This window comes from Zophobas morio, unplaced genomic scaffold, assembly GCF_036711695.1.
Source record: "Zophobas morio isolate AGI-343-1 ecotype UQ-CSIRO unplaced genomic scaffold, CSIRO_AGI_Zmor_V1 ptg000011l, whole genome shotgun sequence".
Classification (NCBI taxonomy): domain Eukaryota; kingdom Metazoa; phylum Arthropoda; class Insecta; order Coleoptera; family Tenebrionidae; genus Zophobas; species Zophobas morio.
This window is the reverse complement of record NW_026972116.1, coordinates 7,752,461-7,777,403: the sequence shown is the minus strand read 5'-3', so window position 1 is coordinate 7,777,403 and position 24,943 is coordinate 7,752,461. Positions and strand designations below refer to the sequence as shown.

Genomic DNA, 24,943 nt, shown 5'->3' with positions numbered 1-24,943 from the left:
AGCCTTTCGCCTTTTGACATTTCTAGGCATGCGCTATGAAAAATGCGCCAAAATCAAAATTTTACAATTCCCGCCAGACAACTTTTGGTAATAGTCCACATACATCCTTCTTCAGATAAATACATTACATTTGTAGCGAACACTCAAAATGTCGTTCACAATAAGTCATAAAATTTTAGTTTTAAGTGTCAGTTTGTTTAAGTCGTCATGAACATTTTACCTTTTTTTTGCATCTGGATGAACCTATTTCTTTCTGTAAATCTTCAAGTTTACGAGTGTCCTAATTATGAACTTTTGAAACAACCACGACTTAGGCGCACTGAAAAATCAGCACATAAAATACCCCTGACTTGTAATTTTGCAATGATCAACCCTAAAAAAGTTATAAATCCTTATAGAAATGAAGTACAAAACTATGTACCATCTAAACCCTTTGGATCTGTATGTGTTATGTGTAGCATGTGCTTGGCTGTTGCCAGAGAAGTAAGCCCAATTAACAATTAAAAATAATATTAATTCATTGTTATTCAGATGGATAAACTATTCGTAAAAATCGTCAAAAGCAACATGAAAAATAAACAAACAGCAGTGGTAGACCTGATAACGGAAAACATTAAACATATGTGCTATGAAGGCTTTGAAAAGTATATTTCCAAAATACTTAAAACTTTATTTACATTATTTTTTAGTTATGATTTAAGAAAATCTAAACAACTTCAAGAAGTTACCAATGATTTCAAATGTAGCACACACGTGAGGACGAAAATGGATGGACGATGGACAGAAAAGTAAGTAATTGAGCCGTTACTAAATAATGCTATACGTGTGTACAGATTACGAGAAATGTGTGCAACATATCTAAATTATATGGACGTTCAGTATTTGTTAAATACGTACTTAAATGGAACTCAGGATTTACAAAATTACTTGTGCAAGTATGTATTGTGAATGTTCTTTTTTTTACAATTCTGTGAATATTTTAAAGTAAAACTTGTACAATTATTTTCAGTAATAAGGGGATTTTCCGGGATTGTTCCAGCCTAAATATGAAAAACATGACCATTAACCACAAACAAAATACGTGCTAATATTGTATATTTTTTATTATTCCAGATATGCAATGTACAAAATAATTTAATAAACTCATAAATAAAAACAATAATATTAATAAATTAATAGTCCAGATTTGATGACTAAAATATGGCAAGTATAAATAAAACCTATTATCTAATAAAATGTGTTATAAATAACATTGTACAAAACCATATGGAATAAAATAAGTTTGATATAAATAAATACAGAGTACAACATAATATGAATACTAAATGACAGTTCAGTTGTCACTTTTTTGGAGTGTCACTTTCACTGATAATCGTTTGAAAATGTACGAGATTTTGATTTTTTTTATTCGGCGTAATAAAAACGGCACTTCAGCCGTTAAAGTTTGAAGGGTCCACGATTTTTTTTATTTGAGCCTTTTGGACGAAAAAAAATCCGAAACGATTTGCTTCACAAGACAAACTTCTGATGTAGTTCTACACTCTCAGACGATTGTCAGTGTAACATACTACATCTAAAAATAGTAAATGCAAGTTGTATATTTTAATAAAAGCGCGTTCTTTGGAAGTGTCACGAAATGAGCATTATAATTTGGAGAACGAGAAAAACGCGCCAATTCGTTATTTTGATTAAAAGATTTTACATGGAATTTAATGTTCACTAAAATCGTTGATCTAATTAATATCTACTGATCACATTTCGAATAAATCTAATAAGTATTTGATTTTAGTTTAGTCTTTGTATTTGTTACTACATTGGCAGTCGTGAACTATGATAATTATCTACTATTTTGTGACGAAACCCTAAACAGTCTCTTTAGTTCGTTAACCTACCCATAATAGGCGCAACAATAATCTTAGAGTACTCTAAAATGGTAACTTCATTCATAGACTATGTAAAGTTAACTATTCGCTTGGAATATAGCCTAAATATTTAAATGAGGAAGTAATTCGAAGTGTCTGGAACATGAATCAGACTTGATTAAGAAAAAAAAAAGAAGAGAATTAACATTTTTTCAGATCTCGAAATCACACACAATAAATTGATTTGGAAAATAGCACGAAATTACAAAAAACCAAATAACTCAAATCGTAGATTAGGCAATTTACATAAATTAGAACTTAAATTAAACATTAGTTGGTGGCTCTAAACCACAGATAATTGATTTCATAACACTAGCAGCTGCTAGGGACGCGTAAGGCTGCCATTCCTTACGTCTAGTTCCATCTTTGTAATCGGAAATTCCGCGAATTATAACGAAACTGTCCTTGCAATTACCAAGGACTGATTCAATAACTGCATCAAACTCACAGTCAAATGCCAAAGCACCGACTTCAGCTGCAAACTGCTGTCTCAATCTGTCGTCTCTAACCACTTGTCTGCCGGAAGCTATTGTTGACAGATGAATCCTGGGGCAACCTTCCTGCCTAAAATATAACACAGTTTGATAAATGATTAAATTACAGCGCAATATCTTTAACCGTAAGTTTTACTAAAGTGTAGTCAACCAGCTTTACAAAAAAATTGTTGAAATTATAAAATAAAATATAAAGTGGTACTACCTAGCAAAGTTTTAATTATTCCGTGATTTCAAATGTGTATACAAAGTATAGCACTACAAGTCAGTGCAAATCAATTCTACCGCCACCCACCTAATAATTCTTTTCTTAGTAGTTTTTGTACGTGACAAAGTAATAACAGATTTTCGTGGTACAACCATCGGTTTTCTCCTAATTTCAGGTTTTTTGTTACTAATATGTAATTATTAAAAGACAAGTCAACGATGTAAATATTCAAATAACCTACCTTTTAGTCGTTTTATCTTGTGGAACTGGATGAGCTACCTCTATAAGGTCTCTTTCGCCTATGGTCATGTATAATTTATCAGTTTCGACACTCGGGGGCGTGAAGTCAGTTTCAATCTGAGAATTAAGAACATTTAAACCATCTTTGAGATATTTGCCCCAAGGTGACACAGTTCCATTATCACCACTAGCGGACGACCTCAAATGTGCCGCTATTTCTTGTAGAATGAAATTATTAGGTCTGTAATGTTTCACTTCAAAATCATACCCTTTGTCGCTGGCTTTAGTAGTTTCGCAATAAACGTATACATCTCTATAAAATGCACAAATTAGATTCTTTACCGATTTTCAGCTAAAACCTACTTGTTACTGACAGGATGTGAAATCACTACATCGCCCAATCTAACATGCTTATTATAATCAGTATAATGTGGAACTCCGCCTCCCACACCCACCAAAAACACATAATCGACTTTCTGGAAAGTTCCTAATAGTCGCGTTGTTGTATTTCCAGCTGCAGTCATTGCTTCTCTGGTATGACCAACAGATGGTAGTTTAGTACATACAATACGATGCGCTCCGATATTGCCCAATGTGTACACGTTGGATTCTCCTAGAATGACACCACACCTACTTTAAACAAATGAATAAACGACTGACACACTACCCAAAACAATCCGTGATGATTTTTTTATTTGTACAGTTGCATTTAAATGACAATCCAAGTCTGTCTAGTGTTAGCGTTATGTGGCAAGGTGGAAATAAGCATATTGCATACAAATGCAGACGGAACAAACACGTGATAAGTGATTTCTATGTACAAAACACATAAATGGTGACGTCACAAGTGAATCCCCAGCATCTGAATACCAATTTTTTAACCTTACCGAATCTGGTCCTTGACTTATCGCTTGTAGGGCTGTTGGGACCTGTCCATTGCAAGACGTATAGTTTTAAACATTTATCAACACAAAAGGCAATTAACAAGAACACATTTTAAATGATAGTACTGAATAAACGCGATAAATATTTGCTTAAAACTAAAAATTAAAGTGCAATTACTTTGTAAAAATGTTATGTAGTATGTCCAAGAAAAATGGAACAAATTCAAATAAAAAAAATCGAAACAGAAGCCTGTACAAGCCAAGTTTTTCACGTGGATATATTTTGCAGACCAACCTGAAAAGTTTTGAACTGTTTAAAGTTCACTAGTCAAATGAAACAAATGTTTAAAAAACAGGTAAACATACACAAAATTTGGTTTGAAATAAAAAAACAAAACGTTAGGTGAACAAATTGAAATTCAAATTTTAACAGTGCAGATTTGTTTGTTTTTCATTCATGAGTTCTCACTTTGGAGGAACGATAACACAAAGAATCGTTTAAATGAACCACTCCTGATGCGTCTGGGTAAAGTATAAAGAGTCTTTTCTGGTTTAAACATTTAAATTTAAATGGCCATATAATTATTTTGACGAGAAACATATGCAAATTTACCACAGCAGTTGCTGTAAAACCACGAATAACCATTAATTAATTATTTATATCTTTAACTCAATGACGTAATTGAGGACGCTTTCCAAAAAAGGGTTATAAAGTGGAAAGTTTTAAAATTTGGTTTAAAATAAAGCCACAAAAAGTAAATTAACCTATTCCAAGATTTCCCGAATTTGTTTATATTGTTCTCCACAAAAAAGAAATTGAGGGTAATGAATTCAAATTTAAAAACAGCGCCGTTTCCAAACGTCAATCATATCCGGAGTGTCACATTCCTAACCTCAAAATATACATTCACGTTTATTTTTATCTCGATTAATGTAAACCGAAAACGAAAAGTACGATGATAACCCCGCGATTTAAGCTAGCGCAAACAGAAACGACGGTTACTATAAACATAAGAGCCCCATACAGTAATTTACGTGACCTAGAAGCGACAATTGATGAAGATGTGTTCATTTTCTTCAGTAGCCCCTATTATTTACGCCTACAGTTACCAGGTCGACTTGTCGAAGACGATTCTAACAAAAGTTCGTTCGATGTCGACGCTGGGGAGTTTACGTTCACAATAAAGAAGGCTATCGAAGGCGAGTATTTCCCAGATTTAGACTTGATTACCAAACTACTTATACCAAAAGTGCAAGTGACGGACGCTAACGATGCTAGCAGAAAAATAACAGTTTTGTCCAATCAAGATCAAACTGAAAAAACGGAGCAAGAATTAAATGAAGAGTTTGGGTTTGCGCTGTCTGGTAAAGAAAATTTTCATCACATAGCAGCAGAATTCAAAGATGTATTTGAAGTGGATCCTCGAGAAGTAAAGTTAGCTGAAAGACATAAAATGCGACTGCAGTATGAACAAGGAAAGTTTAATGTGGACCATTATTTGAGTGATTATATTGAAAATGATGAAGTATTGGAAATTGTGGCTTTAAAATCACCATGGGCAGATTTAAAAAGAAATGATATCCAATTTACTGACAGTGAGTTAGATTTTCTAAAAGATTTACCAAATAAACAATATAACTTGAGCGAAACGCAGATTAATTACTGTTACTATTCTCTAGTGGATATATTATTTGCGTTTTGTTATGACAGAAGAACCACAGAATTTGAAGGATCATCAGAATCTGGATGGAATATCATCAAACTTGCTGCTACGTTTTGCTGGCTGGATGTTTTCCAAACTCCAAAAGAAGCTCTTGTTAGTGGATTCAGAAGAAGTGTAATTTATCCATTGTATCGTAACTTTGACTTAAGCCAAACAGTTTTGGCAGATTTAAGACAGCTGTTGCATTTAGGCGAAAAATATATTATTAAATGTTTGATCGAAATATATAACATGTTTTTAAAAGGCGACTGTTGTCGATATATTCTCAACAATTTATTTATTAAAGATTATATTATTTATATAATGAAGTGGGACCAAACACAATGGAAAGAAATTGTGTCTCAAGTTGAAAACATAGTAATTAAGAAGAATGATTTAGGTTTAAATCTACAAGAAATAGAAGACGACGTTTGTCAAAAATTGGGTAATTTCACCAGTCTTAGTATTGGCGACCACGATTCTGACGACACTGACTGTTACAGTGATAGTTCTAGTGAAGAAACTTCCAGTGACAGTAGTGATAGCACCACTGATTAATATTATGTATATTTATTTATAACAATAAAATTTATGTCACAAATACTCACCCACTGTTGTGTATCTAACGAAAGTCTCCTTGTTTTCAATCATTGCGTCTACAGCTAACTTCTCACAGTACTGAGCTGTAATAATGGCTATTGTTGGTTGTTTAGAGCTAACCATTGTTGGCATTTGCTTAACGATTATTACTTGAGTGTCTTGAGATTGCTGTCTTGTGTAAGCTCCATGGTCCATTGCTTTAACAACATTACTTGATTGCAGCTCAGCCATATACTGAGCAACTTCTTCCTCATCCCATCCATGTTCCCTATTAAATAATAATTAAAATGGAAATGAACACAAAACCTGAAAACTTACTTTGCTATGTCTTGAATTGTTACAGGATTTGGATATGATGACTCAATAATTTCAATAACTTTGTCTCTTGTTAGTAAAACCACATTGCCCAGAGAATTTTCATCTGCTGATACTACAACAAAAATAGTTTATAAAATGTGTAATAAAAAAATTGTCTCAAATCCATAATTCCCACAATTTAAACGTCCTTGATCTACTAAAAATTAACATTAAAACAATCAAACAATATGGAAATGATGTCATAGAATAACGTTTTACTTCCTGGCGCAATATATGGAAATCATGAATTAGTACAAAAATGGTAACAGTTGCAAATACTCGAGTTTGATTTTCATTCCATTAGTGAATATCATTACGTGGTTAAAATTCTACAATCTCAATAATACTCTATTAAAAAAATGCAAATTACAGAATTAGCACTTGTTTAGTTGGTTTCAAATAAACAAAAACTGCAAATAAGTCAAAATGCTGAATTGCAAAATAATCTCTCAACCAAGTGTCTAATTTCAAACCTGAACACTTAGATGTTAGCTCGAAATGGAGATACCCAGGTCGAGCTACAACCACAAAAATAAATTAACGCAGTAAATGAAAATTCGTCCATTCCATAACAATGTAAATATAAAAACTTACGCGGCCTTTCGGGAACTGCAGATTCTTGTAGTTGCGTCAACTGAACTTCTAATTTACTTATACTTTTGTAACTGTGTTGCATTAGCTTCATTATTTTTTTAATAAAGCCCACATAATCTACAACATTTGATTAACTTTAAGTAAATTTCTAATTAAATTACAACCTCTTGGAAACTCCTGAGGGCTAACCAACTCCTTAAAGAAATCCTGCGCAATGGTTGCTGGTTCCATATCCTTCACTTCTGGGTGATCCCGGAACCAAAATCGCAAAGTACGAGATTCTGGTGTATGTTTACCTGTTTGTGCGCTAACAAGGAATACTCGAAACTCTAGAGTTAGTTGTGCAGGAGACGATTCACCGTTTTCTGAAATTATTATTAAATGGGTCACTTCGAAAGTCTGCTTGTGTTCTTACCATTTGCCGTTTCTTTATTTATTATGATTCCCGTGTGTTCTCCACCAGCCACATGCATCTTATCATTGGTTTTGTTCACAGCCCGTCTTTCGATAATTAATGTTGTAGAATTGGCAGTTTTGCATTTTGGGGTCATCACAACTTGTTCTTGTGGTGTTTCCATTTCAATGTTTTGCTGCAACAATTTCATATAGATTTTCTAATGATGGGATCATCAGATGAAGTCAGTGAGTCATATTCTATAAATATAAATATGGTACAATAAGAAGAAACGGTAGCACCTCGGAAAAAAATCAATTTTTGTGAATGGTACAGATTGGTACATTAATTCGACTATAACACGATCAGGGGAAATGAGCGCAAAAGTAAATGTGTAACTAACTTTATTACTAGATCACAACACAACTGCATACAGATATTTTACAAATGAACTGAGGAGTGGAACTTTCTAAAAATAAATTAATAGACTTTAGTAACAATTATCTCTATCCGGTTGCAACCAATTAGGTAGCATGAGAGAAATAACAACTTACAAGAATCCACGTCTCCTGTTAAAGTCTTTTGATCAACTACTATTTCACTATGCAAACGCACAACACCCACCAGCCCACTACTGATGCATTACTCGCTCTTACTCACGCTGTCACCGTTGTCGTTCGTTGTTTTGCTACGCAAGTTTGGGAGCAGTCAATAGTAATGTTAACCAAAAACCAGATTACTCTCTCTGAATCCACGTTCTGTGAAACGTGAATGACGTAAAATGACAATAATGTGACAGTCTAGTGACCAGTGTGACCGTGGGGATGACAGTCACAGTGACAGTTGTTCGATGACAGAATTCGTAAATTGCTCAACTGTTTACTCCACCGCGCTCCAACCACGGTGGTAGAACACAATTTGTAATTTGTAGTCAGCCTGACAGGGCTCGTATCGTCGTTAACAATTAAAAAATATTGTTTATCATGGTATATATTTTTATTTGACGTAAAATAAACAATGATAAATACAGACGGTTGAGGAAAATTGCTATACATATAAAATATCTATATACAAAATAAATGAATTATACAAAACTCTCTTCACATACACCTTGTAAAACTTTTATGACCTAAGCGGCTTAAGCCAAAACACCCTTATAAGTCAAATTGGCTCTTGTATAACTTAACTCAGTTCACATCGTTCACATATACCTAGTAAAACTTTACAGTTCCATTATGGCAACAATGGACAGTATGACAGTAATAATCCTTGCGATTCCGGTCCATTAAGCTTACAATAGCCAGTTTGACTTATGGGTGATTTGGCCGCTTAAGTCATAACAGTTTTACAAGGCGTATGTCAAGTGAGTTTTGTATAGTTTAGATACCTACATGTAAAGTAGTTAACTAGATACCACCACTTTTATTACTTATTAGTGATTAGTGAAACAGGCAGAAGATTTAAAACTTATTTTTATGGAGACATTTCATATCACTTTTTTGTATCATACGGTGTAGCTATCACAATACTAATAATAATAATTTAATCTACTTTGTATTAGCCTACATATTAAACTGTGCCAAACAAACAAGCATAATGGGGATGCCCTCACAGCAGTTTATTAGTAAACTCGGTACATAATTAATAGAATAATAGATACGTCCTTTTTTTATGAAGAAGAAAAGCTCCGTTTAGATATTTTTATTGGTAAGCTGACATTCGTAAAGTCTAAATACCTACCTTTATTTGTACAAGGTTATTATTCGTGCGGAACTGGTTAGGGCAGAGAAGTTATAAGGAATTCACGTTCGGTAGATGTAACTAGATTTGGTAACTTTTTTTTTTAAGCTGTGTAACTGCGGACATAATTGTTCTAGTGTATAATGTATAACTGGAATGTCAGAAATTAGGTATCGAAAATGTGACATGTAAGTAAGTAAATGTCAAATATCGAAAATGTGATGGTTTTCTGGTGATCTGGTGAATCTATTTTTGAATCCAGGAGAAAATTGCATCGCTCTAAAAGCCCAAAGAGCAACCCGCATGTAAAAATGTGAATCTTTTCTCTTCACTAGTTATTTTAGGAGGACAAGCTTTGATGTCATCATCATGGATCCACAATTTTACCATGGATCCGTGTTGGTGCATCCATGTCTCATCCAAGAAAATGAAAAGTAAATCTTCACCACTATCACGCAATTAGAGATACCGCTTTAGAAATTTGATTCTGGTAGCGATTTAATGTGAAAAACTTCGCCTTCGGAAACCTAAATTTATACGTGTAGTACGTACAATTATTCTCCAAGCCGAGTATATTCCCTTTTACAAAACAATAACGATTATATAAACTTAAAAACCAATTGTAGAGCGGACCCAACAAAGCATGTAGGTATATAAATCTGGGCAGTCGTCTTTCTGATTCTGAGTATAATATTAACGGCACCGACGCCGTTGTATCGGTATTATTTTAAAATTCGAAAAACACTCGAGAACACTAGCGAACTTTACGGAAAATATTTCTGCCACCAGTTTAACTGTTTCCGTTTTACCCACGCATTGTCTATTTTTCCCAGTAATTTTTTCAAAACTACGAAATATTTCTTGTTTCTTTTCCTTTAAAATGGGCTTTCTTATGACTACTTTTGTGGAAATTGTTGCCACGCTGTATTTAAGGATTTTCTTCAAACGAAGCGTGTTAAAATTAGAAAAACTTCGTTTTTTCCAGACAATTCAGATTTGACATTTGAATTAAAAAATTAGACAGTTGATGCCAACCTTTAATTTCTAGTGATCTTAAGATTGCAACTTAACCACAGAAAAAATTCTGTCAGTTACTTCTACCGAACGTGAATGCTTATTACTGGGTTTAATCCCATTACGGTTACTTAAATATGGGACAACTGACCAAGTTTAGTGTTTGTGAACTCAAAGCAAACAGAATTAAGTTTGAAACTTACAACTCCCTGTAGAGGCCCTACACGGATTTATAAGTTTCAAATTCAATTCGGTTTGGTCTCTAGATTCGTAAGTTTATTTTATGAAAATAACGACAATACAGCCGTAATATTTTTTACTTCCTGATCGTAAGCTACGAAAGACGAATGGAGACTTTCATGTTTTCTCGACGTTTCACGACTTCTAGACTGAAAAAATAGGCTCTCCATTTCCGTTTATCTGTCGCCTGTGTCGATTTTTGTTAGACAGACAATCTCCGAAACTATTGTCAAATTCTGTAATGTTAAATGGTGGTAAAACGCCGATCCTAATTTGTCTAATCATCCCCACCAACAATGCAAAACTTCATAGTAATAAATGTTTTTAAAATTTTATAAAATATATCTAACCCTGCATGTGGTCTGTGGTTTATAAACTTGTGTTAATTTTTTACCCTAGACATCCAAATTTTTGAAAATTTGCAACTTGTAAATGTTTTAAGAAGAATCGCCACGTTTTGCTCATATGACGTCAAAATATTTCAGAATGTAATATATCTGCATTACATGAAAACAGTTTATCATTTGTTTCAAATTTTGTTGAAATTTTTGCCTCACATATTTTTAAAAATCAATATCAATTACTCCTATTATTTATGGAAATTTCGTGTCGTAGAAGCTTCTTTTTACCTTATTTTCAGCAAAAGAGGTCAACAACGTGTCTGAAAGGATGCTAGAGTTTTCTAAGCTATGCGTCTGTTTTGAGTGAGTTTTTCCATTACAAAATTTGGTAATGACGTCATCAACAGTTTGCAAGGAACGCGTATCAGTTTGGATAGAGACAGTGTAATTAAATTAGATATATGAGTTTAATGCTAAATTACTAATAATAACAGTACTGTATTCCCAAATTGGAAAATTGAGTGAGTCGTTCTTGATTTAATCTGTATAAGTAATTCTAAAAACTATGACTGCACTGATAAACCACAAGTATAGAGTCATAATATTTTGCATATTTCAGAGAGGATTATTTGGGAAAATTTTGAGATGACGTCATCAATTTTTTGGAAGGGGATAAACGATTCAATTTTGATTAACGATTTACCATGATTACGACAACGTTAAAACGTTTGGAAGATTTCAGAGCATTCGGTTTTGCAGTTTCAATTGTTACACAAGTTTGACTTTTTTTCCAAAAATCTGGATGTCCAAGGTGAAAACTCAACAGAGATTCATACACCACAAGTATAAAATTAAAAGTAAATTTACGATTGTAAATTTTGGAGATGACGTCATCCCTATTACAATATCTACTTATTTCTTGTCTTACGCTCGGGAAATAAAAAATAAATCCTGTATGATAAGAAATATCGAAAAAGAAAATCTAGATCTCAATCTGAAGTTAATTTCGACGAAGCGCAGTGTGATAATCTGATAATTCTAATCTTCTAATAAGTAAAAAGTTTCCACATTTGATGAATTCTTTGAAAATCAGGTCTTTTAACGTTTATTGTCACTTTTAAAAAATACGACTTACCAAAGTGTTATAATTTTCTTCACTTCATTTAGAACAGCAGGAATAATAACTCAAAGTTTTAACAACTTTTAGGCGAATTGTACAACAGCTTGTCGTTTCTAAAAAATGTAGTTTGAGGGACTATATGATGTAGGTACAAAGTTTTTACCATAGTACTTTAGTGAAATACACGCGCCCTTTCCAGGTGTATCAACAACAGCTGCGCATTTAAAAGAAATGAAGCGTAGTTCCATATGTATATTTTCATCAAGGGTCAGTAAACTGTAGGTATTATTTGTTTTATTATTTTGATAAGGTGAAACATGTAGATACATAAATGAATCTAAAATGTTGGAACCGACACTAAATGAAGACTAAAAATTAAAAAAAGCACAATAGTACCAGTACAAGTCTCTGATCTATAACACTGATTAAGTACATTTGTAGTTAATAACTTAATCAATGTTTATGACTTGTACTCTATTAGACATACCGGATGAATCACTAAGCGTGCACTCCTCAGTATCTCATTAGTCATTAATTATTAGAAATAGAAAAACAGTCAAAGACTAACGTGATACAGTTCTTTGAGAACAATGCATTCAAATTGTTTTCAACTATACAGAGTGTTTTGTTTTTAAAGCATAACAGGCAACTTAGTCTTTACAAGTAAGTATATGTATCCCTATATTTTTACATATTCTCAGGCTGTATTTTATTTTTGAAATTTCGATGCGACGTTGCCACGTTATTTCTCTTCAAAAATTTTTAACAATGGAAGGGTTCACAAAAAAATCGCAATAGGGTTATTTTTAAAATCTGTGTTAAGTATAATATTTTGCGGAGAGGTAAACCTGTTTTGTTGTGGTATAAATAAAATTGAGTTTATTAAAACTATGTTTATAAAAATTCTAATTATTACAATTTTCAAATATCAATATTTCAGTTTTTCAAACAGAAAATCCTGAATTTTATTCTACTTTTCATTAAGTATTTTCTGTACACAAAGTAATTCAAAAATGGCTCACTAACTGTATGACACGTTGTTAAGGACTGTTTATTGGGCCAAATGCAAAAGACATAGCCCTTAAAGTTTAATTTTTCTTTTGGAGTTTGGACCATATTTTAGATTCACTTCTTATAGTGTTGGGGTTGGGTATACTAAAAACGTGCCATTTGTATACAATAAAATTTTACAATGTCATTGCGAGGGGTTTACTAAGCTGTTCAGCCGCTGAGTGTCCCACCGACTTTTATTATTCAAAATAATTTTGGAAATATCATGTCTTTTTCCATATACTTAGTTTTTTCATTTTGTAGATATATTATAAAAAAATTAAAAATTGTTCAAAATGAATCTAACAACAGTAGATACCTAGCTGATTTTTCACCTTTTTTAATCATTATGTAATATTAATATGATATTTTGTTTTTGCAAGTAAACGTCAAATTAACGTAAGGATGTTTTTAAGGGTGCCCAGTAGCAGACCGAAAAATGAGCTAAATAGATTTTTATTTTACGGGCGTAATTTCAACTTTGAAAAAAAGATCGACATTTCAATTGATAGATTATGTCTAAATCTCTGGGGAACACACAATATTTTTTAAAATAAGTGATTGTTTAGTGTTTAATTAATTGTTCATTCTTCGAAGGAATTTGCATTTTTAGACGAGGAGAGAGCATTTTTCGCTTCAGCTTTTATATCAGTGCAAAGACAACATTGAGCTCTATGGGGAAGAACCGGTCATTTTTGTTTAAAATTTATATTTATCAAAATATTTGCGTTTTAAAAAAATACTGAATAATGAAATTAAATTGAAACTAGGCAACTCTATTTACAAAGGATTCGTTTCCATAAATGGTTGAGTTTGACACAGCAGGGAGCCTTGCCGACCGACCCTTTCAGGTAATCCGTCCAGGTACTTATGTCATAAAACTCATAAATACTTTTAGCTTACGAACATTGTTGAAACTCTTTTACAAGTCGACTTCTTTCATTGCTAACATAATTTGAATTAAAAGTATGCAAATTTTTATAATTTTATACATTCTACTAAAACATTTTCTTACAAAAAATTATTCCAGTATTTTTTACTAATCTGTCATTCTATATATAAATCAATACACAAAACTGACAAGATTTAGATTCTCATCACTTCACTAACCACTTATTTACCTGAACAATCATATTTATTTAAATTTAATTTTTTGATACTCTTTTCCACACCACCTATGAGGTAGAGTATTATAGGCACGTTTTTTACGTGATATCTCCAGTAAACCTATTCCAATATTACTATTTATTCCTGTGCGTGTTTATAGTAGGAGGGGAAAAGATTTATATGAACTACACATGACGCGAATGCAAATAAAAAATTTTAATTGTACAATCTTTTCTTTACAATTTGTCTAATGGGTTGATTTGTTTAATAACGAGAATCTACTCTCTTCGGAAGTAAGGCATAAAATAAAATTTTTGTCTCTATCTATTTCGCTCTATCGTATTATTTTCCCAAAATTTATCATCTCGTTGAATTAAGCATTATTTAAATTGGACATTTTATATATTTCTAAGATAGCGTTTTTGTTTATTAAGCCGTCTGGCGATGCCGCTAAAAACGTACAAACCGCATTGTCTTACTGTCAGTTTGGTGTTACTGCAAAATGCTTCAGTTGCCCTTGTTTAATTTTCTATGCAAAAATTTTGGGAGAGTACATGCCGAACTAGATTTGCAGGGATGTAAAATGTTCTTCACAGTACAGTAAGATTAGCCGTGTTACTTGTTCTCTCATTTTGCAAATTTTACCAAAATAACGTTCGGTTAGTCTAAAGGATTTTTCTGCGCACCATTCTGGATTATTGCGTTCGCCAATTGTGTTTTGTTCGATTAAAAAGACATCAACGTTTGAAAGTTTTTTGAGAAATACTTTTTGCGCTGTGACATATCAGGTATTTCAACTGCCTCGTTATTAGATACATCGTCGCCCGAGAACTTGTATGATCCACAGACCGGAGCGCGCTCAGGCCAATGTCGACTTTATAAGCCTCACGAAATTCTGCGGGAAATAGTTATTATTTAGATGCTTTTGTTTACACACGTCTCACATGTTTCACTCGACTTTGACACTCAACAATTTTTTTGTTTAACTAAGAATTAATACTTTCACTGCGTTTGATACTAACGTCCTAAATTAGCAATACTAGTGGAACAGTAATCATGCAATAGATTTTTTTGGGAAAGTACAGTTAATGTTTATGTTTTAGCAGCAATGTGTTCTATTTTCTATTAATTTTTACATATTTTTAGTTACAATTTTGGTAGTTATTTTTTACTTTTATTTTTAGCAATAATAAATAGTCCAAACATGAAAAAATAAAAAAAAATTAAAATTGGAAAATCTAAAATTTAGAAATCGAGAAATTGAACAATCGTATAATTGAAAAATCGAAACATCGAAAAACTGGAAAATCGAAAAATTAAAAAAAAAATGGAAAATCAGAAATATAATGAATTCCGAAAATTGAAAAACTGAAATATGCATAGAAGAACTAAAAACTCGAGAAATCGAAAAATCTAGAATTTTAAAAATTGAAAAATTAAAATATCGAAAAGTTGAAAAATTGCGAAATCGTATCGGACAATTGAGAAATCGAAAAATAAAAAAAATGGAGAAATCGAAAATTTGAAGAATGGAAAAGTTTAAAATATCAAAAATAAAAATACTGAAAAATTGAAACATCAAAAGTTGAAAAATCGAAAAACCGAAAAGTCGAAAATCTCAATAATGTATTTATAAACCACAAGTTCAGGATTATGCTACTAAAACATTGATAACATCATCTCAAAATTTTGCTGAATAAATTCTACTAAAAATGTGCAAAATATGATGAGTTTTTACTTGTAATTTATCATTGCATTCATATTTTTTTAGATTTGCTAATATTCTATTGATTAAATCAGTCTCGACTCACTCCATTTTCCCAGAAATTTTTGGAATACTGTTATTTTTCGTCTAATGCTGGATATGTTTCATTGTATTTTAGGTGCGAGGGAAGTTCTGTCGAAACAACTTTCCACCAATTTTTCTTGCTGTTATATTTAAACATAAACAGTTTATTTTATATATTTTTAAAACATTATAAAGAAAATAAAAAGTTGTGTTAGACTGAACCTTGTGGGTTTCTTAATTTATTTTGCGCAGCATTTTAAACTTTCAACTCAATTTCTTTCAAAATACATACAAATGGATTTCGATGGTTATTTCCCTGTACCCTTCATTTCAAAATAAATAAGCTTATCTGGTGTTGTTTACCGATTTGCATTTTATGACGGACTCCCTACAGTGACCATAATCTTTCCTCTCTTGGATCGCTACCTGCCGTGCATCCGTACTTTGGGTTGCATAGTTACAAAAAATAATTCTTCTCACTGAAACCGATTTTGCGAGCGACGACTGGGGACCCTTAACGATTTCTCTCAAACTTTTAAATATTAGACTTTTGAATTTAATAATATTTACCGTTGAATTAGAGTGCCATTTTCAGTCACCTGCATAAGTTGATAGTTAATGCCATTTTTTTTACTTTTTTGAGTGATACACCGACATTATTTTATCTGAAAACAATTAAAATTCGATTTAATTGATTTCACAACAAACTGTGTACCTCTGCTTATCGCTCTATAAAATGTTGCAACACAGAACACAGATCTTAAAAATAACATTATTACTTTTTTTTATGAACCCTCGCATTGTTAAAAATCAAGAGAATTGAAATAACATGACAACGTCGCATCAGAATTTCAAAAATAAACAATGGCTATAAAGCCTAGGAAGAGGCTAATTCAGGCTAATGAAGATAAGTGAAAATATAGGGGGTTCTATGTATTTAAACAAAACAACTCTACTTAGTCGAAAATAATTCTACTGTATGCTACTCAAATAACCATACAACTTTAACCTCTGACTTTTTTTATCTCTGATAATAATAATTAACAAGGTATGGCACCGCGCCCTTAGTGACTAACCTGTGTATCTACAATAAACATCTTTAGTCACGCATATTACAAATCTCATAAGAATTTTTGAATAAAATGACTATTCAGTTTTTGAATGGGGCAATATATGCAGGTTGTACAGGTAAAGCCTAGCCACTGATGTTTGGAGGTGACTTATTCACTGCGGGTAATGCGCTTAAAAGGATTTATTCTTTAGCCTCGCTGTAAATGTGGCCATCAAGACTGTGTTTAAAAAAGTTTACAAATTTTTCGAGGATTCGCTCGCAGGTAAAGAAACATTCATGTATCCGACCATTTATTGCCGTAGGCGGTTATGCGGGCTGGTAGAAGCCCTTAAAACGATTAGAGATTAGTGAAGTCACCTCCAAACATCGGTAGCCAGGCTGTATATATACCTATGTAGGGGAAATGTGCCTGAGTTGGCATACATTTTTTCCAATGACTTTATTGTGCCTTTAAAATTTTTATTTTCTCCATGTATGTATTTATAATAGAATGATAAAAAAAACAATTTTATCATTTATTAATTTTTTTAAAAAAGGTGACACCATGCCATCTCAGCAACACCATCAAGGTGAGATGGCATAGCTTGTTTCAGAACCTAACATAAAAAATCTAAAATGGAATAATAATAAAATAAAAGATATGTATTACCTACTGAATTATAATTACTGGCAAATATCGCAAATAAAGTTTTTGATATTTCTTTTTAATCCAGCACACTCACATTGGGCCCACTTTTTGCAAACTTGGCACCTAAGCCACCATTCATTAAATCGGGAATGGGAGTAGAGTTCGTTGCAGTATATGCATGCTGCATCTGTTTCTTCATCGGCTTCAAGGCTTTCTTCTTCTTCAGTGCAAATTTCCATCCTTTTCCAAAGTCTTCCGTGCAAATTTTTTTTAAAGCTGCTACTTGCTTATCAGCTTCCTTTTGCTTTAGCATTTGTATTTCTGGCGTAGTATTGACGACTCCCATTTTCCCTTCATTTTTATTGGTTTTGCGTTCTAAATTGTAGCTTTTGGAATCAGCGAAATATCTCTTATAGGAGAGTATTTAGTTTTAGAACTTGTGGAACTTGACATGATGATGCTCTTTGCAGAACCAGTTTTGTTTGTTATACTTTCAAGATCTAAATTTAGAAGACTGCTACAAGAAATATCGGTTTGTTCTTCAGTTTGTTTCCCCAATCGCTTGTCTGCTTGCTCTTCAAAGTGTTCCTCTGTTTGTTCTTCTCTTTGTCCTTCGAAGTCAGGATCTTTTAAAATCTCATGATTCGTTACTTCAGCAGGCGCAAACATATGCCAATTAAGCCGAAGTGCATATATGCCAACTCTCCCTTGTGTGCACATTCACGATCAAAATTTGTGACTTTTAGGAAACGCACATATGATTTGCACAGACGTGAGTTTTGTAAGTTATGAATGTATAAAAAACCAGATATTTTCAAATATCCAGGATTGGTGTGCATTTTTATGAAACAAAACAAAATGTAATGCGATGAAAAAAACTTTCGTACCTGTATTTTGGAAGAATCGTAATAAAATTCTTTATTTTACTGGTGGTCACTATAACAGCTCACAGTCGTGAATTCGCATTGTTACACACCACCTAGTAAATTTCTGGCGCTTTTTTTAAATTAATAGATGGAAAAAAGCCCACTATGCCAACTCGTCCGCTATGCCATCTCAGGCACATTTCCCCTAATTCATAAGCAGCGCCTTACCCGGCGCCATTGAAAACGGTGAGATTTTCTTATGGGCCTGTCTAATTTGCAGACCACAGTTTATCTTGCAGACTGGGGGTTAAAAATGCTCCAATCAAGTTGAAACTCAACATTTGCTTATTTCTCAATACGAAGATTATTGGTACAAAATTTCAACCCGTTCGGAAAAACCCTTAAAAACCACCCCCAAAACAAGCTTGCAGACTGGAGGTTAAAAATACTCCAATCAAGTTAAATTTTGACATTCGCTAGTTTTTCAATACGAGGATTATTCATGCAAAATTTCAGCCCATTCGGAGAAACCCTCAAAAATCACCCCCAAAACAACCTTGCAGACTGGGGGTTAAAAATGCCCCAATCAAGTTAAAACTCGATATTTGCTTATTTCTCAATACGAAGATTGTTGATACAAAATTTCAAGCCATTCGGAGAAACCCTTAACAACCACCCTTAAAACAGATTTGCAGACTGGGGGTTAAACATGCTCCAATCAAGTTAAAACTCGAAATTTGCTTATTTCTCAATACGAAGATTGTCAATACAAAATTTCAACCCGTTCGGAGAAACCGTTAAAAACTACCCCTAAAACAACCTTGCAGACTAGGGCTTAAAAATACTCTAATCAATTCAAAATTTGACACTTCACTTTCACGCACAAAAAATGAGAGATTGGACGAAAAAATGCCGAACTTATGCATTCTTACATAGTAGCAACAATTATCTAACAGCGATAAACATGAACTCAAATTATCACAATTCACGTATCTGTAACAAATACTCCTATGTTCGTAATTTATATATTTTTTAAATTTAAATATTAATAAATTAACTAATAATTAACAATAAAATAATAAAAAAAGAAATTAATGTCAAATTTTGACTTGATTAGAGTATTTTTAAGCCCTAGTCTGCAAGGTTGTTTTAGGGGTAGTTTTTAACGGTTTCTCCGAACAGGTTGAAATTTTGTATTAACAATCTTCGTATTGAGAAATAAACAAATATCGAGTTTTAACTAGATTGGAGCATTTTTAACCCCCAGTCTGCAAGGTTGTTTTAGGGGTGATTTTTGCGGGTTTCTCCGAATGGGCTGAAATTTTGCATCAATAATCCTGGTATTAAAAAACTAGGGACTGTCAAAATTTAACTTGATCAGAGTATTTTTAAGCTCCAGTCTGCAAGGTTGTTTTGGGGGTAGTTTTTAACGGTTTCTCCGAACGGGTTGAAATTTTGTGTCAATAATCTTTGTATTGAGAAATAAGCAAATATCGAGTTTTTGATTTGATTGAAACTTTTTTTACCCCCAGTCTGCAAGGTTGTTTTGGGGATGATTTTTGAGGGTTTCTCCGAATGGGGTGAAATTTTGCATCAATAATCCTCGTATTGAAAAACTAGCGAATTTTAAATTTTGAATTGATTAGAGTATTTTTAAGCCCTAGTCTGCAAGGTTGTTTTAGGGGTAGTTTTTAACGGTTTCTCCGAACGGGTTGAAATTCTGTATTAACAATCTTCGTATTAAGAAATAAGCAAATATCGAGTTTTAACTTGATTGGAGCATTTTTAACCCCCAGTCTGCAAATCTGTTTTAAGGGTGGTTGTTAAGGGTTTCTCCGAACGGCTTGAAATTTTGTATCAACAATCTTCGTATTGAGAAATAAGCAAATATCGAGTTTTTTCTTGATTGGAGCATTTTTAACCCCCAGTCTGCAAGGTTGTTTTGGGGGTGATTTTTGAGGGTTTCTCCGAATGGGCTGAAATTTTGCATCAATAATCCTCGTATTGAAAAACTAGCGAATGTCAAAATTTAACTTGATTAGAGTATTTTTAAGTGCCAGTCTGCAAGGTTGTTTTGGGGGTAGTTTTTAACGGTTTCTCCGATTGGGTTGAAATTTTGTGTCAATAATCTTTGTATTGAGAAATAAGCAAATGTTGAGTTTCAACTTGATTGGAGCATTTTTAACCCCCAGTCTGCAAGATAAACTGTGGTCTGCAAATTAGAAACGCCTTTTTCTTATGGTCGAACCCTAATTATTAATTAAATTTATCACACTTCGGAACTTGCCGACTCATTTCTTCAGCCCTGGCTCGAGGTGGCAATTACAAAAATACACTTTATAAGTTCGAAAGCATTGATCGAAACTTAGACAATCTACACGACCGAAACTAATAAATCTCTTCTCTTAAACAATGTAAACATCTACATAAATATATAATTAATCATACAATTTCTAAAGAAATGCATCCCTTTCTACGAATAAATTCGACGCGTACTTTATTGGCTAACAACAATAAGATTGACATATCTACTACTACTTCATGGGCTTTCGGTCAATTTTATGGCTTTAAACAACGGGATTCCACCTTTTTTGAACCTATTATTGTGTAACGTGCACTAAACCGAAAACGCCCTCGATCCATGGGGTTTTAGGGAAGTTTATGGTACTCATGTATATTGCGTGGGTAATTTAGGAATTCTACATAAAAGAATGGGATGACATCTCCGTTCTCTTCAAAAATTCTCGTAACAAAAAGACAGCTGTATCTAATAAATACAGGGAAAGTTTGTCTAACAATGGGGCGTTTGCACGTTTTACAGTTGTAACTCGAAAATTTTAGATAGATAATAGCAGTGACTATATATAGTCACTGATAATAGGTACACATTTGGTTACAGAAACAACTAAGTTGAAAACAATAAAATATGTTAGCTTCAAACATTGTTAAGTACTTACCTACCTTCCCCTGTTGTTTTTTGAAGTAGATTTGGTATCAGTGTATTAAATAATAAACATGAAGCATTAAGAAGCAAGGAAATTAATTTCTAATTTCAATGGAATGCTTTTTAAAACAGTTTTTTTTTAAGTGGAATATACATAATATGTCTGCTTCAAAGATATTATACTGTATTATGTACTTCAATATCTTTAACCTAGTTTGAAATTCCTCAGATGCTTTACGCATGAGATTACTTAAAGAATTTGTGATAACAAAACTAAACAACAAATTATTAGTGTGTTATTATGTTATTAACGATTCGTGATGTTCAAGAGTGGAATTTTTTAATTCTCCAATTCAAAACGTAGTCCTGAAATCTGATCTTTCCATTTGCAGATTCTTGCTATTAATGCACCATGTTATTTTTTGTTTTGGTCAATTTCAATTTTGGACGATTTTTTGTAATTCGTATATAAGAAGTTAAAACAGAAGGCTATTGTTAACCCAAAGATAGTAAGGCATGTTACGCTACAAATTTAAATATTTTGCGATGGTGTCATCAATTTTTTGGAAAGTATGAATATTGAACAAATTTCTATCGTAAGCATCTAACCTTAAAGTAGACATAAGATTTTAAATTAGTTCTTATCTATTTGGTAAAATCGCCAACCACAAGATTGAAATTGAAAAAATATACTGGACATTCGCCAAAGTAACTTACTTCTAATATCACTTCATTCAGGTTAAATATTCAAACACCATTTTTTTAATCGTTCTATTATTAAAAAACGTACAGAATTATATTTTTCTTTAAAATAACGTATTTTCAGTTAACGTTTGTTCATTAGAAAAAACAAAGATTTTCTCTTAACAATAACAAAAATTAAAAATTCCAAACACAAATTAAGTCAAAAGGTAACACAGTTACATTTAAGAATGGATTTTGCATACTTCTTCAGTTCATTGCATATTTTCCGAATTAGTTGTATCTGATTCTGAGTGCTGTCTGTACATTCTACGAGACCGCACTGCTTGACGGAAACTTTCTGGATCGGATCTATCCCTTTCTTCTTCCACGATGGCAACACGATGGTGCGTCGGAAGACGCCGCGTTTCCTAAAAGTGACACTATTTATCACAGTTACAGTCACAAGGGGAATGAATCTTACTGGTTTTGGTGCAGGTGGAGACACAATGTTTTGTTCACTCAGATTGTTAAATCTCTGACGTTCATTCAGTCTAAAGTTTTTTCTTTTGGCACCTGATTCAACATTTAATTGACGTAGTACATCATGAGTTTCAGTGTATTTCTTTGGATCATATGTTGGAGCGTTGTCCTGTGGGAAGCGGAAAAAAGTAATATTAATTACACATGGGAACAGCAAATATATACAGATGATATAAATACATGATGCAATAAAAGAAGAATAAATTCTGTCAGTAAAAAAAATCAGCATTGCACATGCATGTTTAAACCAACTCAAATTGTATGATTCTTCTTTCTTCATGGTTTTTCATAATCTTAAGAGATAACTCACGGTGTCCCAACTTTCACGAGCTTCGTAACTGACACTTGAACTCGGAAATTTTGAATCAGGCATATTTGCGAATTTTATACGTTCACTAAGACGAAAATTCTTTCTTACAGTCTGTGATTCAACATCTACATGACATAAAATGTCACGATTTTGTATGTATGTTTTTGGATCATAAGAAGCAGCACTCTCCTACAGGTCAAGATTGAAATAAATTAATTAAAATAATTTGCTAATAAAAAATTCACTACTGAAAAAACACTTCTAATACAAAAAAACGTGGACTCCACAAACAAGTTTGTATTTTGTAACTCATTCAACTTATGATGACCACCAATACTCTATTGTTTGTGCAAATGTGGATTTTATTTTATTTTTTTTGTATATTAACAAGGAACTCACATGATCCCAACTTTCATCTGTTGGACAATCAAGAACTGGAATTGGGAATCTACTTTCAGTTTTCATCTGGGACTCAACAATTTGAGCTTCGATTTTTTTTCGATCTTCGCAATTTTGATGATGATACTAAAAATTCATTCTCGTGATTATGGACTCAGTTTTTTGAAGTTCTTACCCGTAACTCTGGCTCTGGAACCATATGAGTTGAATTAAAATCGCAAGGAACCATTTTCTGTTCCCCATAATTTTTTTTGCATTTTACAAGATGAAATGACATTTTACATCTTCGTATGTGGTGGGCACTATTGTAAGGACACAGAATTTTTTCCTCAGGGCTGAAATAAATACGACACGGTATTAACACACAAGCACTGTGAGATTGGATTTATAAAACTTACTCATAAAGATCTTCCATGGTTGTAGTTGTTTTCGCCGTCAAACAAATTCAAAAAAACGAAAAGTTTCTCAGTTTGCAAGATACAAATAACACTCAAGACACAGACGTAAGTTAACGACGTCAGCAAAATATACACACACAGTAACAAAAACAAGGTAAAAACGCACAGCCGCACACACTTATCTACCACAGCATAACTAAAATACGATATGTTATCTTGCCTTTTCAGATTCAGGTCGAAACTCGAGCGCGGGCCGAACGCACCATTTCAGGGTTAAGTTACATTCGTCAAATCGAGAAACAGTGTCGCACCCTGGCGGAACTAATGCGAGCTATTCAAAGATGGATAGAAAACGACAGCATAAGGTGGTAAAGTTTGTCTAGAATTATAAGAATTTGATGGACTCCCAAAGTTAATTCTGTAGCGAGGGCTGTAACATGGTAGAAGGAGACATGGTCATGGTAGAAGGAGACATGGTATAGGCATACGCATCGGGTGTGACGTCAAGTGGGGTGAAATTAGCGCGAAATTTAAAATACAATTCGTTATCCGACAACTAATTGACGTATTGGACAGAGCAATGACAACTCAAGCTGAAATTCCCTAGACTTCCCTAGCGAAGCTCACAAGAATCACAAGGTCGTTGATGCCACCTAACGTCACAAATGGATGCGCAGACCATTTTTAAATTGGTACATCGGATGCCTATACCATGTCTCCTTCTACCATGGACATGGTATAGGCAGTGGTATAGGCATACGCATCGGGTGTGACGTCAAGTGGGGTGAAATTAGCGCGAAATTTAAAATACAAACTTTCGTTATCCGACAACTAATTGACGTATTGGACAGAGCAATAACAACTCAAACTGAAATTCCCTAGACTTCCCTAGCGAAGCTCACAAGAATCACAAGGTCCTTGATGCCACCTAACGTCACAAATGGATGCGCAGACCATTTTTAAATTGGTACATCGGATGCCTATACCATGTCTCCTTCTACCATGAGCTGTAAAACGAATTAACATTAGGAGTTCATAAAATTCTTATAATTGTAGACAAACTTTATTTCGTTATGTAACAGTGGCGGCTCGTGACCTTTTGAAATGGGGGGACACAATTTGATTGATGAGTTAAATACATATAACTATATGAAGATATAAAACAGGTTGTTGTTACCAATTAATAGACGAAATTGTGTGACGAAAATAAATACAAAAATACATTCAATAAAAATAAAAGTTCATTTTGGACAGTTTTAGACGTTCCTTTAACAACCGTTGCTTCTTTCAAATAATCATATAAAG

The 24,943-nt window shown here is 33.1% G+C and overlaps 4 protein-coding genes and 1 long non-coding RNA gene across 14 annotated transcripts; 3 read left to right on the top strand and 2 right to left on the bottom strand.

The window, feature by feature from the left end:
- LOC135126795 (uncharacterized) lies at positions 1-1,095 on the top strand. Of its 4 annotated transcripts, XM_064052944.1 has the most exons (6): positions 1-87; positions 137-483; positions 532-644; positions 690-788; positions 834-935; positions 1,010-1,095. In XM_064052944.1, the coding sequence occupies exons 2-6, from the start codon at positions 208-210 to the stop codon at positions 1,086-1,088; spliced, it is 669 nt and encodes a 222-aa protein (XP_063909014.1). In that variant the 5' UTR covers positions 1-87; positions 137-207; the 3' UTR covers positions 1,089-1,095. The 4 variants fall into 4 exon arrangements, with proteins under 4 accessions (XP_063909014.1, XP_063909015.1, XP_063909013.1 ...); XM_064052945.1 differs by having other exon boundaries at positions 1-483; positions 702-788; XM_064052943.1 differs by having other exon boundaries at positions 1-483.
- LOC135126793 (uncharacterized) lies at positions 1,086-11,958 on the bottom strand. Of its 7 annotated transcripts, none has more exons than XM_064052937.1 (11): positions 11,867-11,958; positions 7,418-7,592; positions 7,167-7,367; positions 7,003-7,119; positions 6,882-6,926; positions 6,370-6,481; positions 6,060-6,319; positions 3,752-3,793; positions 3,228-3,477; positions 2,866-3,177; positions 1,086-2,486 (listed from the first exon to the last, which is right to left on the bottom strand). In XM_064052937.1, exons 2-11 carry the CDS (start codon positions 7,578-7,580, stop codon positions 2,186-2,188), a joined length of 1,803 nt encoding a protein of 600 aa, XP_063909007.1. In that variant the 5' UTR covers positions 7,581-7,592; positions 11,867-11,958; the 3' UTR covers positions 1,086-2,185. The 7 variants fall into 7 exon arrangements, with proteins under 7 accessions (XP_063909007.1, XP_063909006.1, XP_063909004.1 ...); XM_064052936.1 differs by lacking the exon at positions 11,867-11,958 and adding an exon at positions 9,137-9,236; XM_064052934.1 differs by lacking the exon at positions 11,867-11,958 and adding an exon at positions 7,951-8,279.
- LOC135126794 (protein SHQ1 homolog) lies at positions 4,153-6,054 on the top strand. Its single transcript, XM_064052942.1, has one exon. It carries the CDS (start codon positions 4,705-4,707, stop codon positions 6,007-6,009), a length of 1,305 nt encoding a protein of 434 aa, XP_063909012.1. The 5' UTR covers positions 4,153-4,704; the 3' UTR covers positions 6,010-6,054.
- LOC135126797 (uncharacterized) lies at positions 8,642-23,930 on the top strand. The gene is made up of 2 exons (XR_010280139.1): positions 8,642-8,759; positions 23,867-23,930. It is a non-coding gene; the product is annotated as an uncharacterized LOC135126797 (long non-coding RNA).
- Positions 22,165-23,908, bottom strand: LOC135126796 (gametocyte-specific factor 1 homolog). The gene is made up of 5 exons (XM_064052947.1): positions 23,639-23,908; positions 23,416-23,575; positions 23,241-23,366; positions 22,473-22,640; positions 22,165-22,419 (listed from the first exon to the last, which is right to left on the bottom strand). The coding sequence occupies exons 1-5, from the start codon at positions 23,653-23,655 to the stop codon at positions 22,264-22,266; spliced, it is 627 nt and encodes a 208-aa protein (XP_063909017.1). The 5' UTR covers positions 23,656-23,908; the 3' UTR covers positions 22,165-22,263.
- Positions 23,931-24,943: the final 1,013 nt, after the last annotated feature.